The sequence below is a fragment of the Dipteris shenzhenensis genome, chromosome 23 (assembly GCF_047967505.1).
Source record: "Dipteris shenzhenensis isolate YYH24624 ecotype China chromosome 23, Dip_SZ_1.0, whole genome shotgun sequence".
Taxonomy (NCBI): domain Eukaryota; kingdom Viridiplantae; phylum Streptophyta; class Polypodiopsida; order Gleicheniales; family Dipteridaceae; genus Dipteris; species Dipteris shenzhenensis.
In genome coordinates, this window is record NC_141618.1 from 49933057 (window position 1) to 49945705 (window position 12649).

The following is a 12649-nucleotide window of genomic DNA, read 5'->3' on the forward strand; positions in this document are numbered from 1 at the left end:
TCTTTGCATCCTGGATTTAACCGATCAGGGAGACCTTTATTGGGTATTAATCAAAATGCAAAGCCAATGAAACCACACTGCTGAGGCAGCTCCTTCTGAAAGACGCCCTATCCAGCTTGCAGCACATGGAAAACGTCAAGCAAACACTTTCATCAATCTTTACCCTTATCTATAAAAGAGCTCTCTCTCAACATGCTTCCAATTAGACCTAGTATATGTCATGAAGGTACCCATTCAAGAGATCCTTGGTGAACTTTACCAACACTCAATTACGAATATTTCAAATCTTGTATAAAGTAACTCCTCATCGTGCAATTATAACTATCATGATTAGTAACTAGGTTGTTTAGACTTTCCATGTAGGTTTTCATGAATACTACTAAGGTTGGTTGCTAGTTTCCATACTAACTGAATGTATGCGTCAAAAGCTAGATTTCAACACCCATTTTTTGTATTTTGTTCAAGATGCTTTGGGATCTAGTGCGCGAATGACTTACATGTTTCTTCTTTTTATAACTAATTGGATAGTGCACGATGTTGTCCATCCATCCATCCATTTAGTCAGTCTACCTCTTGGAGGTAACTGTTCATGTAGGATCTTCACATCAAAAACTTCAATACTCATGCGGCCAGATAAATTGGTTTGCCCGTGTGTTTGTTGAATTAACAAATAATTGGTTGTGATTTTGACTATTGTGTAAGAGCTCGAGATGATTTGTGGAGGCATGGGGCCTCTACCTAATTGCCATTGGGGTTCTCTCTATTATACTTGGAGCATTGCCTAGATTGCTTAAGTGTAAAGGTCATGCAAGGGTTCGAAAGCTTCACGAAATAGGGTGGGTAACAAGAAACATGTTGATTAGTACGCTAGGTTAACTCATACCTCCTTGAAATTTAAGGAATCAAGCACGGTTCATGCTCGAAATGTTATGGTGGAATAAGCTAGAATGGTAAACTAGTGCTACAAGGGGAATCCCATTTGGCATACAACATGCAATGGGACAAAACCATCTTCATCATGCTAGCTACATATTTAACGGTGAAAGTGAAACATGAGAGTATTCGCCCAAGGACAAGTAGCTGTTTATAACCATAAATAGAGTGCCATTCCTTGGAATGCGAAGGCAACAATTTTGATTTTTGACATGAAGCCAAGTAGCTAAACCATATAAGGAAAGAGCTTGCATCAGCTTAGAAAGATCTTGCTCTGTATTGCGTGGAGTGAAGAAAGAATCATCTGCATAAGCTTGAGCAAGCAATGGCTTACTGGCATGAATTTCAAACCATGTAGCTTATCTGTAGCTACGAGATGATCCATGTATTGAAGCATGGGATGCGTGGCTATAGCATACAAGAGCACACTAAGTGGACAGCCTTGACGCATTGAGCAACGAAGAGTCCACGGTTCAAAGATATCCATAGAAAGAATATAAGCAGCTTGACTGTCAATATAAAGCCAGTATATGATATGTTGCAATTTTTGCCCAAATCCCAAAGCATGCATTGTCTGAGAGGTAAAGTCCCATTGAATAACATCAAAAGCCTTGGCAATCTCAACTTGCAATAAAATAACATCTTGCTCTGTGTATTTAGCATACTCAATTCCAACGTAAGCATTTGCGATATTATCAGTATTATGCCTACGAGGAACAAAACCATATTGTGTAGGATGTAAACCATCATGCAAGTATCCTTTAATGCAATCAACCACCATTTTGGTGATGATTTTATAAATGACAAGAATAAGAATAATGGGTCTCCAATCAGTCAAGGATTCACAAATTTGCTTTTTGGGAAGAAGCTTTACTAGCCCTTTTTTCCAAGAAACTAGCACATGTTGCCGTTCTCAAGCATGGTTGATCATATGCAGCAAAATGGGCTTGAGAAGATCCTAGTGTGGAAGAAAAAATTCCATTATAAGGCCATCCCATCCTTGAGATTTCCATTTACCACATGAGCGGACATCAATGGTTAATTCTATTTCAGTAAAAGGGCATTCAAGCTTAAGAGCTTGTGCATGAGAAACAATAGGAAAAACATGCTATAGTAATTGAGTCCGGGCTGCCAATTCTACCAGAGAAAGAGGATTAGCTTGACCAAACTGCCTGGAAAAATGATGAACACATGCTGCAGCAAGTTGAGCTCGAGAGGAGGTCCAATGTTCATCAGAAAGAAGAGTACGACAAATATTGGTAGCTTGTCGCTTATGATGTAAGCTCTTAAAAAAACCCTTTGACGAGCAACCTTTGTCCAAGAAAGCTCATTGATGAGCTCGTCTCCCATTTGGCAATTTTTCTATGATCATGACTTTGCAAACAATGATAAAGATGTGCTTTCTTCAAGAGACAAAGATCGAAAATGATCGAGTTCAGTCAAAGACTGACAAGTAGATTTTGCTCGAGCAATCGTATCCCTCAATGTTTTGAGATAATTTTTGCCATAATCCTAAATAACTGATTGCATACGAGCAAGAGAAGCATCCCAGGCATAATCAGTATCAAAAAACTTTGAGGTGAAAGAGGTTGACATGCATCATACACCATGGCCTTAAAATGATCATGATCCAAATAGCTTTTGTTAACCATGAGGAGCCTTTTGTGTGGAGGTCGATCATCTGGCATGTCATGCAAAGAAATCCTCAAACAGAAAGGTGCATGATCAGAATGCACAAAGTATGTAGATTGAGCATTGTGCTGGAATGTAAACCCAGGAAGCCAAGGATAAGATGATGTCCAAAGATCAACAAAATTGAATTCAAGCAACAATTTAGATTAGCTTTGCCTCTTAGAGGCTAGCATATGTGTATGGCTAGATGTATTATCCCCTGGCTGAGGAGCATTGTTGAAGTCACCACAAAGAAAAGCATACTGCCTCCATGGATACCTCTGCATATCATCCCAAATCTGTCCTCTATGACGAGAGGATTGAGGAGCATAGACAGATGCAAATTCAAAGATATCACCCTATACAATGCATTGCATAACCATCCATCTGCCTTGTGAAACATTGAAGGCCGCAGAGGGCTGAAGATTATGCCTGATTAGAAAGACCACTCCTGAAAAGGAATGCTGTCCAAAGTAGAAAATATTATAATCGTGAAAACAACTATGCTGTCCATCATACACATGCTGATTATGTTCCTACAAAGCTACCACATCTAACTGTAAGTGGTTGAGATACCCCCAGATTGTCTTCCATTTAGAAGCATCACACAAACCATGTACATTAAGTGTCAAACATATAAGTTTTGACAACATATTTATAGATTATGTACAGCAGAGGGAGAATTGAAATCAGGCCTGCATCTCAACCTCAAGATCCGGACCTCGGCCTTGAGGTATCACAATTGGTTGAGAAGTGGACAGCAAACCAACAATATCTTCTTCGGGAAAGAGAGTTCGACTGGCTGTCACAGCTGCCCATGTAATGCCCACGCCTGAATTTTCTTCAGGAGTACTACGACCAATCGAGGATGCAACATTCCAAGTGCGAGAAGGGAATGGTTGGCTAGCTGCGACAGTTTTCCTGGGAGTCTGCCAAACCTCCTGCAAAGTTTTGTCTTTCCCTTTGGGTTGAGAGGTGGAAGGCATAGAGGGAGAGGCATTCCCATTGGGCACAACAGGTGTCTTGCCTTTTTCCTGAGCTAGAGCAAGAGGCTTGACACCCTTCTATTTGAGAACGGACTGACCCATCATTTCATTAGTAGGCATCTGAGAAGGCATATTTTCCAAAGGCCTTTTATGCATGACAAGAGGGCACTGAGAAGCCATGTGGCCAAACTTCTTACATTCAAAACATGCACCTGCAAACAGGCCCCACTTGAGCTTGTAAAAAGCACTTCCCATATCCACATGATTCACCGTAACAGAATAGGAGTCAGGAGTGGGATGATTAGTATCCCACAAAATGCAAAATCGGTTGGAGTTCCCATTTGGCCGCAGTGGGCACACCACCTTGCCTAATGCTATTGCAATTTTGGGTAAGAGAGAAGCTAAGGACTGAGGGAAGTCAACCACTTCCACCCATACCAGACAACGATAGTGAATTAAAGCCTGATAGTCCTTGGTGGGTGACCAGGGCAAAACATGCACCATCTGCTGCCATAAAACAAAGGGGAGTGTTCAAGGAGCATCTGTTTGTGCAATTCATCTGTCATAATAACCTCAAAAAAACCTTGAGTAGCATAATGCACTTTCTGAACAAAGCAACCACCCAAAGTCCTGGTGAGCCAATTTCCAACATCTGTTGGAACAGGCATGCGTCCCAGGAAAAAAATAATAATAGCATGCTTGGCGTATTCACACACGGGATCAATGATGTCATCCACCTCCACCATGAGTCCAATAATGGGAGCCTATTCCTTTCAATCCCGACATGTGTCTCAAGAGAGGCATGCATCGAGTCATCCTAACCCAAGTCCTGTTTCTGCTTCTTGTGCATGTAGGTCTTAACAGTTCCATGGGAAAATGAAAAGAGTAAGTAGGAGGGAGATGCTGTAAGGGAAAGACAAAAGGAAAATAGAGAGAGAGGCTGAGAACAATAGCAAGTATGGGCTGACAGAAGCTGTACGATTGACAGAAGCTATACGGAGAGAAGAAACGAGAGAAGTCAAGGCTGTACGGACTGGCAGGGCCTATAGGAATGCAGAAGCGTAAAAATAGAGGTAGAGACCGCAGAAGTAGTACAGATAGTACAAGCATACAAAACAGAGGTAGAGACTGCATAAGCAATACGGAACAATATAGAATAGTATGGATGTACTGTGGGTAGGTGTACGGATGTAATAGAGAGAAGGCTTCTCATGAATGCTCTTAGCCATCCCAATCACTATGACAGAAAACCCTGAAAAGATAGACTAAACTGTACAGAATAGAAGTACAGAATCAAACAGTCTATACGGACTGATGAAAAAACAGAAAAAAGAACAAGAAGAGGGCAATGGATCTATATTGAAGCATCCAGGTATAATAAATGAAATCAAACAACAATATATTTGAAAAATGAAAGTTGACGCTTATCTCAAAGGAAAGTCACGAGCTTAGGGCCCATTTCCACCTGTGACTATATTACATTATATTACACTACAAACTAAAGCTTCTTTTAAAGCTGTAACAGATTTATCTTGATGCTCAGTCCATAAGAAATGCTTAGTTTTTCTAAACCACCAAATATGCTTCTTGGATTGTACACTGAAATGCTTTGAGTTTTCTATAGTGTGATTGATGTATCAAGTGCCCTATTCATAAGTGTAATGGTCACTCTTTTAATCTTTTTCTCTTTCACAATTTCACATTCATCCAACTTCATGACAAATATAAGCCGTCCCTGACACTCTTCAAATGTGATTCTGTAGAATTCAACCATCCTTTTCTTGTAATTGTTCAAGATCAACAAAAATATTATTCCAAGGATTATACACAGTGGTCCCCTTACTACCTTCAAATACATCCTCAGTATGCAACCACTGACCAATAAAATCATCTACTTGTTTGTTGAGTGAACCTCTTAAATTCCAAACTTCTATAGGATTTGGAAGAAGCACACATTTGATCCTCTGGTCTTTAAACGTTGATGACACTGCATTGAAAATCAAATAAAAACCTTTCTTGCTAACTCCACTCTCATCGAGAGCCTCCTAAATTAAGTTTACATCAACTTTATTGCTTTCCATAGTCGTTGAAAATAGACCTTTCATTTGTTTTACAGGAAGAGCGTTCAGATCAACATTCTCCTTTTGGGGCTCCAACACTTTCCTATAAACCGGATGCATAAATAAGAGTTAACAAAGGAAGATTCACATAGCCCGGCATTGTAAATAGTAAACGCTTTTAGCAATCTCACATTTTAAACAATCTCACCTTGCTACTTGTACTCGACACTTGCATCCTCCACTTCCTGCTTTCAATTCCGCAATGTTGCGAAGTTTTCTACTTGTAAGCCTATCTCCCAAAGGGGTTGCTTTCAATCTTGCTTTACATAGCTTCTCCCTCGTCTTTGTATGTTCTTCAATTTCATTATGCAAAGAATTCACATTTGGATTCTTTAGCAAAGAGTGAATTATATCTATGCAGCTGGAACACTTCCTTTCATTAAGGTGAGGAGCAAGAGAGGAAGTCAAGCTGACAAAAAGGCTCCTCAGATGGACAAAAAAGTCACACAAATAGAGAGGGCTTGCCTACAAATCTAGAGGCTAGGGAGAAGAGAAGATTGTCAGGGGGGTTTGGGATATCTCCTACATAGACTCTAGTACAGTTTAAGAAGAAGAGAAATAAAAACATTTAATTCTTAAACTTTGACAGCATGTAAAACTAAAAGTTTCACCCTTTGAAAATATGCCTCATCCTTAATAAACCATGTGTACAAACATGTGCTTATAGACTCTAGTACAGTTTAAGAAGAAGAGAAATAAAAACATTTAATTCTTAAACTTTGACAACATGTAAAACTAAAAGTTTCACCCTTTAAAAATATGCCTCATCCTTAATAAACCATGTGTACAAACATGTGCTTATACACACATAGAGACATGAGAGTACTTATGCATACTTATGGCATGTGACAAGTAAGTTTATGACAAGGATGCTTGAATAATGCATGGATGGTCAAGCTTCCATATAGTTCATGAGTGGAAGATATAGAAATTGGAATGACCTCTACATATGTTTGAAGTAAAGAATATATCTTAGAGACAAATTCTATTATTTTGGGATGTTGAAGGGAAATGGGATGTGCAAAAGATTTCAAGCCCATAGAATAGGATATCTTCCAATTGTTTATGACCTATCCTTATGCTAGGAGAAAATGGAAATCTCTTTAAATTGAAACACGTGCATGTGTTAGCATATGTACCTCTCTCTCTCTCTCTCTCTCTCTCTCTCTCTCTCTCTTTCTCTCTCTCTCTCTCTCTCTCTCTTTTTCTCTCTCTCTCTTCCTCCCTCTCTCTCTCTCTCTCTCTCTCTCTCTCTCTCTCTCTCCACACACACACAAATATTTAACTAGACAATAAAATTATCTAGTCCATTTTCATGTGAAAAAGAATATAAATATTTGGAACCCATTCAACTTTGTGATCGGGGGGAAAAAAAAAGAAGCAATGCATATATAAAGAGTCGAAGGATTTTTGACAACCTTGTGAAGGCACTCAAGTTCAAAGTTTCATCCTTAAAACTACTAGCATTGCACATCATCAATAGTATGAATCCCAAGAGTTCAATGTCTTTGGTGGTGGTGTAAAATGAATGTTAACTCAACAAAAATTTCAACATTTTGGCTTATCTAGGTGTTTTGAAGATGAAAAATTCAAGTTTTTTGCTTCTGGGACTTGGGGAATAAATGCACCCTACCTATTAATTTTAAAATATTGCATAAAATAACTCCTGTCATTAATATATTTCTGTAAGTTTGAAGAATAAAAATACCCCACATTTTGAACATTCATGGTACGCTTACATTTCCCAAGTTGGACCCTCTGAGACTATTTATGATATAAGGAAAATTGAATGGGGGGTTAAGAAATCAAACTTGAATGACACTATACATTTAATGGATTAACATATGAAGTTGCATTATGCTCATTCAAAATGCAAATCATTACAACACTAGATATGAAGTCACATTATGCATGTTTTAAACGTGAATCATCAAGGAATCATCCTTGAATCTAGTTATATTTCTTACAAAACCCATGTAATCTAGCTATATCTCTTACAAAACCCATGTTTTATCCCTTCATGTCATAAATGGATATAGATGCATCCAACCTTAGTCATTTTTATGGACGGATATGATGCCTCTAGGTGCATGAAGGTATTAATATATTAAGTATCATGACTAACGTATTGTGGAATATCTGGTGTCTAAGATAGATGACACATATTTATTTTCTTTTAAAAATATTATCCTCACACACCCATTGAGTTGTCATGAATAATGTATTGTGGCATATCTAGTGTCTAAGATATAGGAAACCTTGAGATGTTGAAAAGAAAAGGAAGCTGTCACTCGTATAGGTCACATTTGAGCTAAGTGCCGCATCTACATGTTGTTGGTCTATCTTGCTTACATGCACACATGTCCGAGCATAGGGAGTGTTCATGAAAGACTGTTTGCAAAGTTTTAAATAATTCATTAACTATTAAAAGGCCAATTTTTGTAAGCAGTCATGAGGTATATATGCATTGCTTCAAATTTAAAAACCATGAAGGTAGTTTCAAGCATCACTTCCAATTCAAAATTCTCAAATGAAAGAGAGTATTTCAAAGGTCCAAAGGCTTAAATTTTGGATATGTGGCATGCTCTTGGTCTCCAAGTTGCCAAGTGTCGTTGTTTTTTTTTTTCCTTTGTCCATGGTTAATAGGTAATAGATAGATATATTATGTCCAATGTGCTTGATAAAAACCTCATTTTCTATATAGGAATCATAGATCCTAATTCATTCTCCATATGCAAGCTCACATTTCCTAGATAGGAACATACTTGGGCTACATAGGAAATACACTTCCCTACATAGCAAACTAAAAATTCATATAAAAACTCGCATTTCCTACATTGCAATATACTTAAACTATATGGGAAATACAATTCACTATATAACAAACTTAAAATCCAATCTATTCTCCATATACAAACTCACATTTACTAGATATCACAATATAGATAATCAAAATTCCTATATAAGAAAGGCAAAATCCACTTGATTCTCCATATAAACGCTCACATTTACTGGATAGCTATATAGCAAATACAATTCTCTAGACAAAGAGGAGAAAATGGCTAGTTCTATCTAGCAAATATGCATGAATTTCCTAGTTTAGAAGCACTCCACTCTATAGAGATTGGTCAAAAGTTCCTTATGTTTGTGCTTTTGCTCATGTAAATATTACCTGGTGCTATAGAGTACTCTTAAAAAAGTTTGCGCGTATATCTTATTGATGAGGGATTCCTCAAAATAATTTGTATGAGTTTGTCTTGTTATTATTGTTTTAGTTTATAATGTTTTAGTTTTTGATTTGTTGAAATAAATGATAACAACAAAAAATATTAAAGTTTTTAAAGTAGATTACTACTTAGTGTTATGATGTGTTCTTAGCATGGTTAGTGCTAAGGTGTGGTCATATTTTGAGGTGGTTTTTATTCATTGTAAGGATGCAATATTTACACAAAGATTGATTAAAATTTTTAGTTAGCTCTTCATTTAATATGAAAAGAAGAAGAAAAAACTCCTAGGCACTCTCATAGAGTATTGCCACTCTCTCGTGGAAAAGTGAATGGGCATTAAACATTGTAATTACAAGATAGATGAAGACTTAGTGGAGAGCTTCTTTTAAAGCATTTGTAAAATGGTAAAAGTTTCTACGAGAATAGCTCAAGTTATTGGGTGACTGCGAGATGTGATGACAACACTTTCATATGATAACTTGAGTTCACACTCTTCCAGCGACCCACCATCTCCCGTCCCTGTAGCCCATCAAGATGATCAGCCAACCGTCAATCTTCTCGAACTGTCAAGCTTCTGGAAAATAATCACAAAGCCCTTTAACGATACCCACCTTGCGCGAATCAACCGCTAAGTAATTATCCTTGCAGTAGAAGGCTTTGAAGCCCAATGGATGCAGCACCTCCTCATACCTGCAAATTATCATACTTATCGCTTCAGTGTTGAACTGCCTGCAAAGCACTACAGAGGCAAAGGGTGCTACAGAACTTGGAACTCGTGAGAACTCGGAATAGCTAGGACATGAATCCACTCACGCTTCTTTTGACACGGCGTATGGAGGACCTCCCTGGTGATCGTCCAGCTGCGAAAGAAGAATCGCGTCAGGAAACTTGCATCTAGTGACACATAATTTAGATAGCTTCAAAAGGTGAACAGGGAGTAAACATACTGGAAACATCAGCGTAAGCAGCTCCCTGCCGGGTGCAAGCAGTTCTGCCATACGCTTGCCCCATGCTGGCCTCATAGGCGATTCCATCGCACATAAAAACCTGAGGCCAGTACGTACAATTCAGTCACTGTTTTATTATACAAGAAAAGGAAGCTGTCACTCGTATAGGTCACATTTGAGCTAAGTGCCGCATCTACATGTTGTTGGTCTATCTTGCTTACATGCACACATGTCCGAGCATAGGGAGTGTTCATGAAAGACTGTTTGCAAAGTTTTAAATAATTCATTAACTATTAAAAGGCCAATTTTTGTAAGCAGTCATGGGGTATATATGTGTTGCTTCAAATTCAAAAACCATGAACGTAGTTTCAAGCATCACTTCCAATTCGGAATTCTCAAATGAAAGAGAGTATTTCAAAGGTCAAAAGGTTCAAATTTTGGATATTTGGCATGCTCTTGGTCTCCAAGTTACCAAGTGTCATTGTTGTTTTTTTTCCTTTGTCCATGGTTAATAGGTAATAGATAGATATATTATGTCCAATGTGCTTGATAAAAACCTCATTTTCTATATAGGAATCATAGATCCTAATTCATTCTCCATATGCAAACTCACATTTCCTAGATAGGAACATACTCGGGCTACATAGGAAATACACTTCCCTACATAGCAAACTAAAAATTCATATAAAAACTCGCATTTCCTACATAGCAATATACTTGTACTATATGGGAAATACAATTCACTATATAACAAACTTAAAATCCAATCTATTCTCCATATACAAACTCACATTTACTAGATAGCACAATATAGGTAATTAAATTTGCTATATAAGAAAGGCAAAATCCACTTGATTTTCCATATAAAGGCTCACATTTACTGGATAGCTATATAGCAAATACAATTCTCTAGACAAAGAGGAGAAAATGGCTAGTTCTATCTAGCAAATATGCATGAATTTTTGCAAGTGGAAAGACCACCTTGATTTTAATTGGATAGAAGGGCAAGGGGCGTCACGAATGACTGAGGAGGTTGCTATCTGGCAAGAAATTTCTACTTGCAAGTGGAAAGACCACCTTGATTTTAATTAGATAGAAGGGCAAGGGGCGTCATGAATGATGCAAGCATGTAGGCATTCATACGCGTGTCCTCCGTTCATCAAACCCATGCTTCTTCACTCCCCACTACAAATACCCACTCCACCTCCCTCGCTTCTCCATGTGAATTCCTTGGCTCAATTGCTTTTCCTTATAATTTGCATCTTTCAAGTTGATTTCAGATGATTTAGTATTTTCATTCTTGATGTAAAATGGTTTAGAACTATTTACAACGGTCCCCATGCAATAGTGAGAAAAGATAGTAGCGTTTTCTTTGCAATAAACTCCACCAAACATTGGACCGATGAAAGTGATACTTTTGTTCTTCCCGAGCACTGTGAGCAAGTGCATACTAATGATTTAATTAATCAAAGCTTTCATTTTTAAAGATCCATTGATACATGTACTTGAGCATAATTTCATATATATAATTGACGATATTTGGCACCCATCTTCAATATAGGTGGTTTTTCATCCGGATCGTTCTGATCCAAGATGGTGGTACATGATCCAAGTTGCACCATGAAGTAAGCAAATTTTTGAATATAGAGATGTGGATATGGAGATGCCACTACCAATGCCGGATCCAATTGATGAATTTAGCGAAGACGATGAAGATCACAATATGAGCCAAGTGGAAGATGCACATAATAACATCGCACGGGAGGAAGATAGAGATCACGATATTGAGAAAAATGACAACGATCATCAAGAATCACCACACTTTATTGAAGAAGATGATCAAGTACTTTTAGGTGAATGTACGATGCTAGAGTATGATGATGATATAGGAGATCAACTCGGTATAGAGTGAGAGATAGACTTGTTTGGTGCCTTAGACTTGGCTCAAGATGAAACAGTTGACGTAAATGCTCTTAATTGATTTTTTTCATCTCAAACTTGGACATGAATATATGAGCTTCAAAGGCTTGATGTACATGCTCTCATATTTTTATTCTCTATGAGATCAAACATGTATGAAAATTTAAAAAAAATTATCATTGGAAAAAACTAACTTCTAAGGCCTATACGAGTAAAAAATCTCTTTGAAAAACGTCGCTATAAAATAGTATATCAGTGTCGCTATATAGCGACACTGATAAGTCGCTATATAGCGACCTTTGTAATAGTCGCTATATAGTGACATTTGCCTAACATTGCGATATAGCGACGCTCTACGGGACCCGCTTTTCATACCGACGATTAGCACCCCGCGTGCGCTAAACATCGATACGTAAATGTCGTAATAGGATCCATGTGTAGTAGTGTCTCTTCCTCGACCCTTCATAGCAAGCTCCTCGTTTCCTTGCCTTTTGAGATTCCCATGAAGTTATTGGTGAAACTAAATGTGAAGCTGCCTTGGAGATGTATGTCTTCAATTTTGTATATTTAGCAGATTGATGATGTCCTTTTAATTGTAGTATATCTATTCATGTTTAGCTATGTATATTGAATTTTCTGCTTCTAGGGATATGAAACATTCCATGTACGAAGTCCACGAGACATAAAGCTAATGGTTGTTGAGACTGTTTTGCATAATTTGATTCCAATCAAAAACATATTCGAGTATGTTATATTAGAGTGGCATGTCTATACTTTAACGTAGGGTTCCATCAAGTCTAGTGAATTCAAATTTCTCAGAGAATATAGGAAATCTTATCCTGTGC

The 12649-nt window shown here is 37.8% G+C and overlaps 1 protein-coding gene across 1 annotated transcript; it reads right to left on the reverse strand.

Moving 5' to 3' along the window:
- Positions 1–9164: 9164 nt before the first annotated feature.
- LOC147887492 (thiocyanate methyltransferase 1-like) lies at positions 9165–10125 on the reverse strand. Its single transcript, XM_087394321.1, has 5 exons — positions 10106–10125; positions 9885–9984; positions 9751–9797; positions 9549–9627; positions 9165–9456 (listed from the first exon to the last, which is right to left on the reverse strand). Exons 1-5 carry the CDS (start codon positions 10123–10125, stop codon positions 9370–9372), a joined length of 333 nt encoding a protein of 110 aa, XP_087250447.1. The 3' UTR covers positions 9165–9369.
- Positions 10126–12649: the final 2524 nt, after the last annotated feature.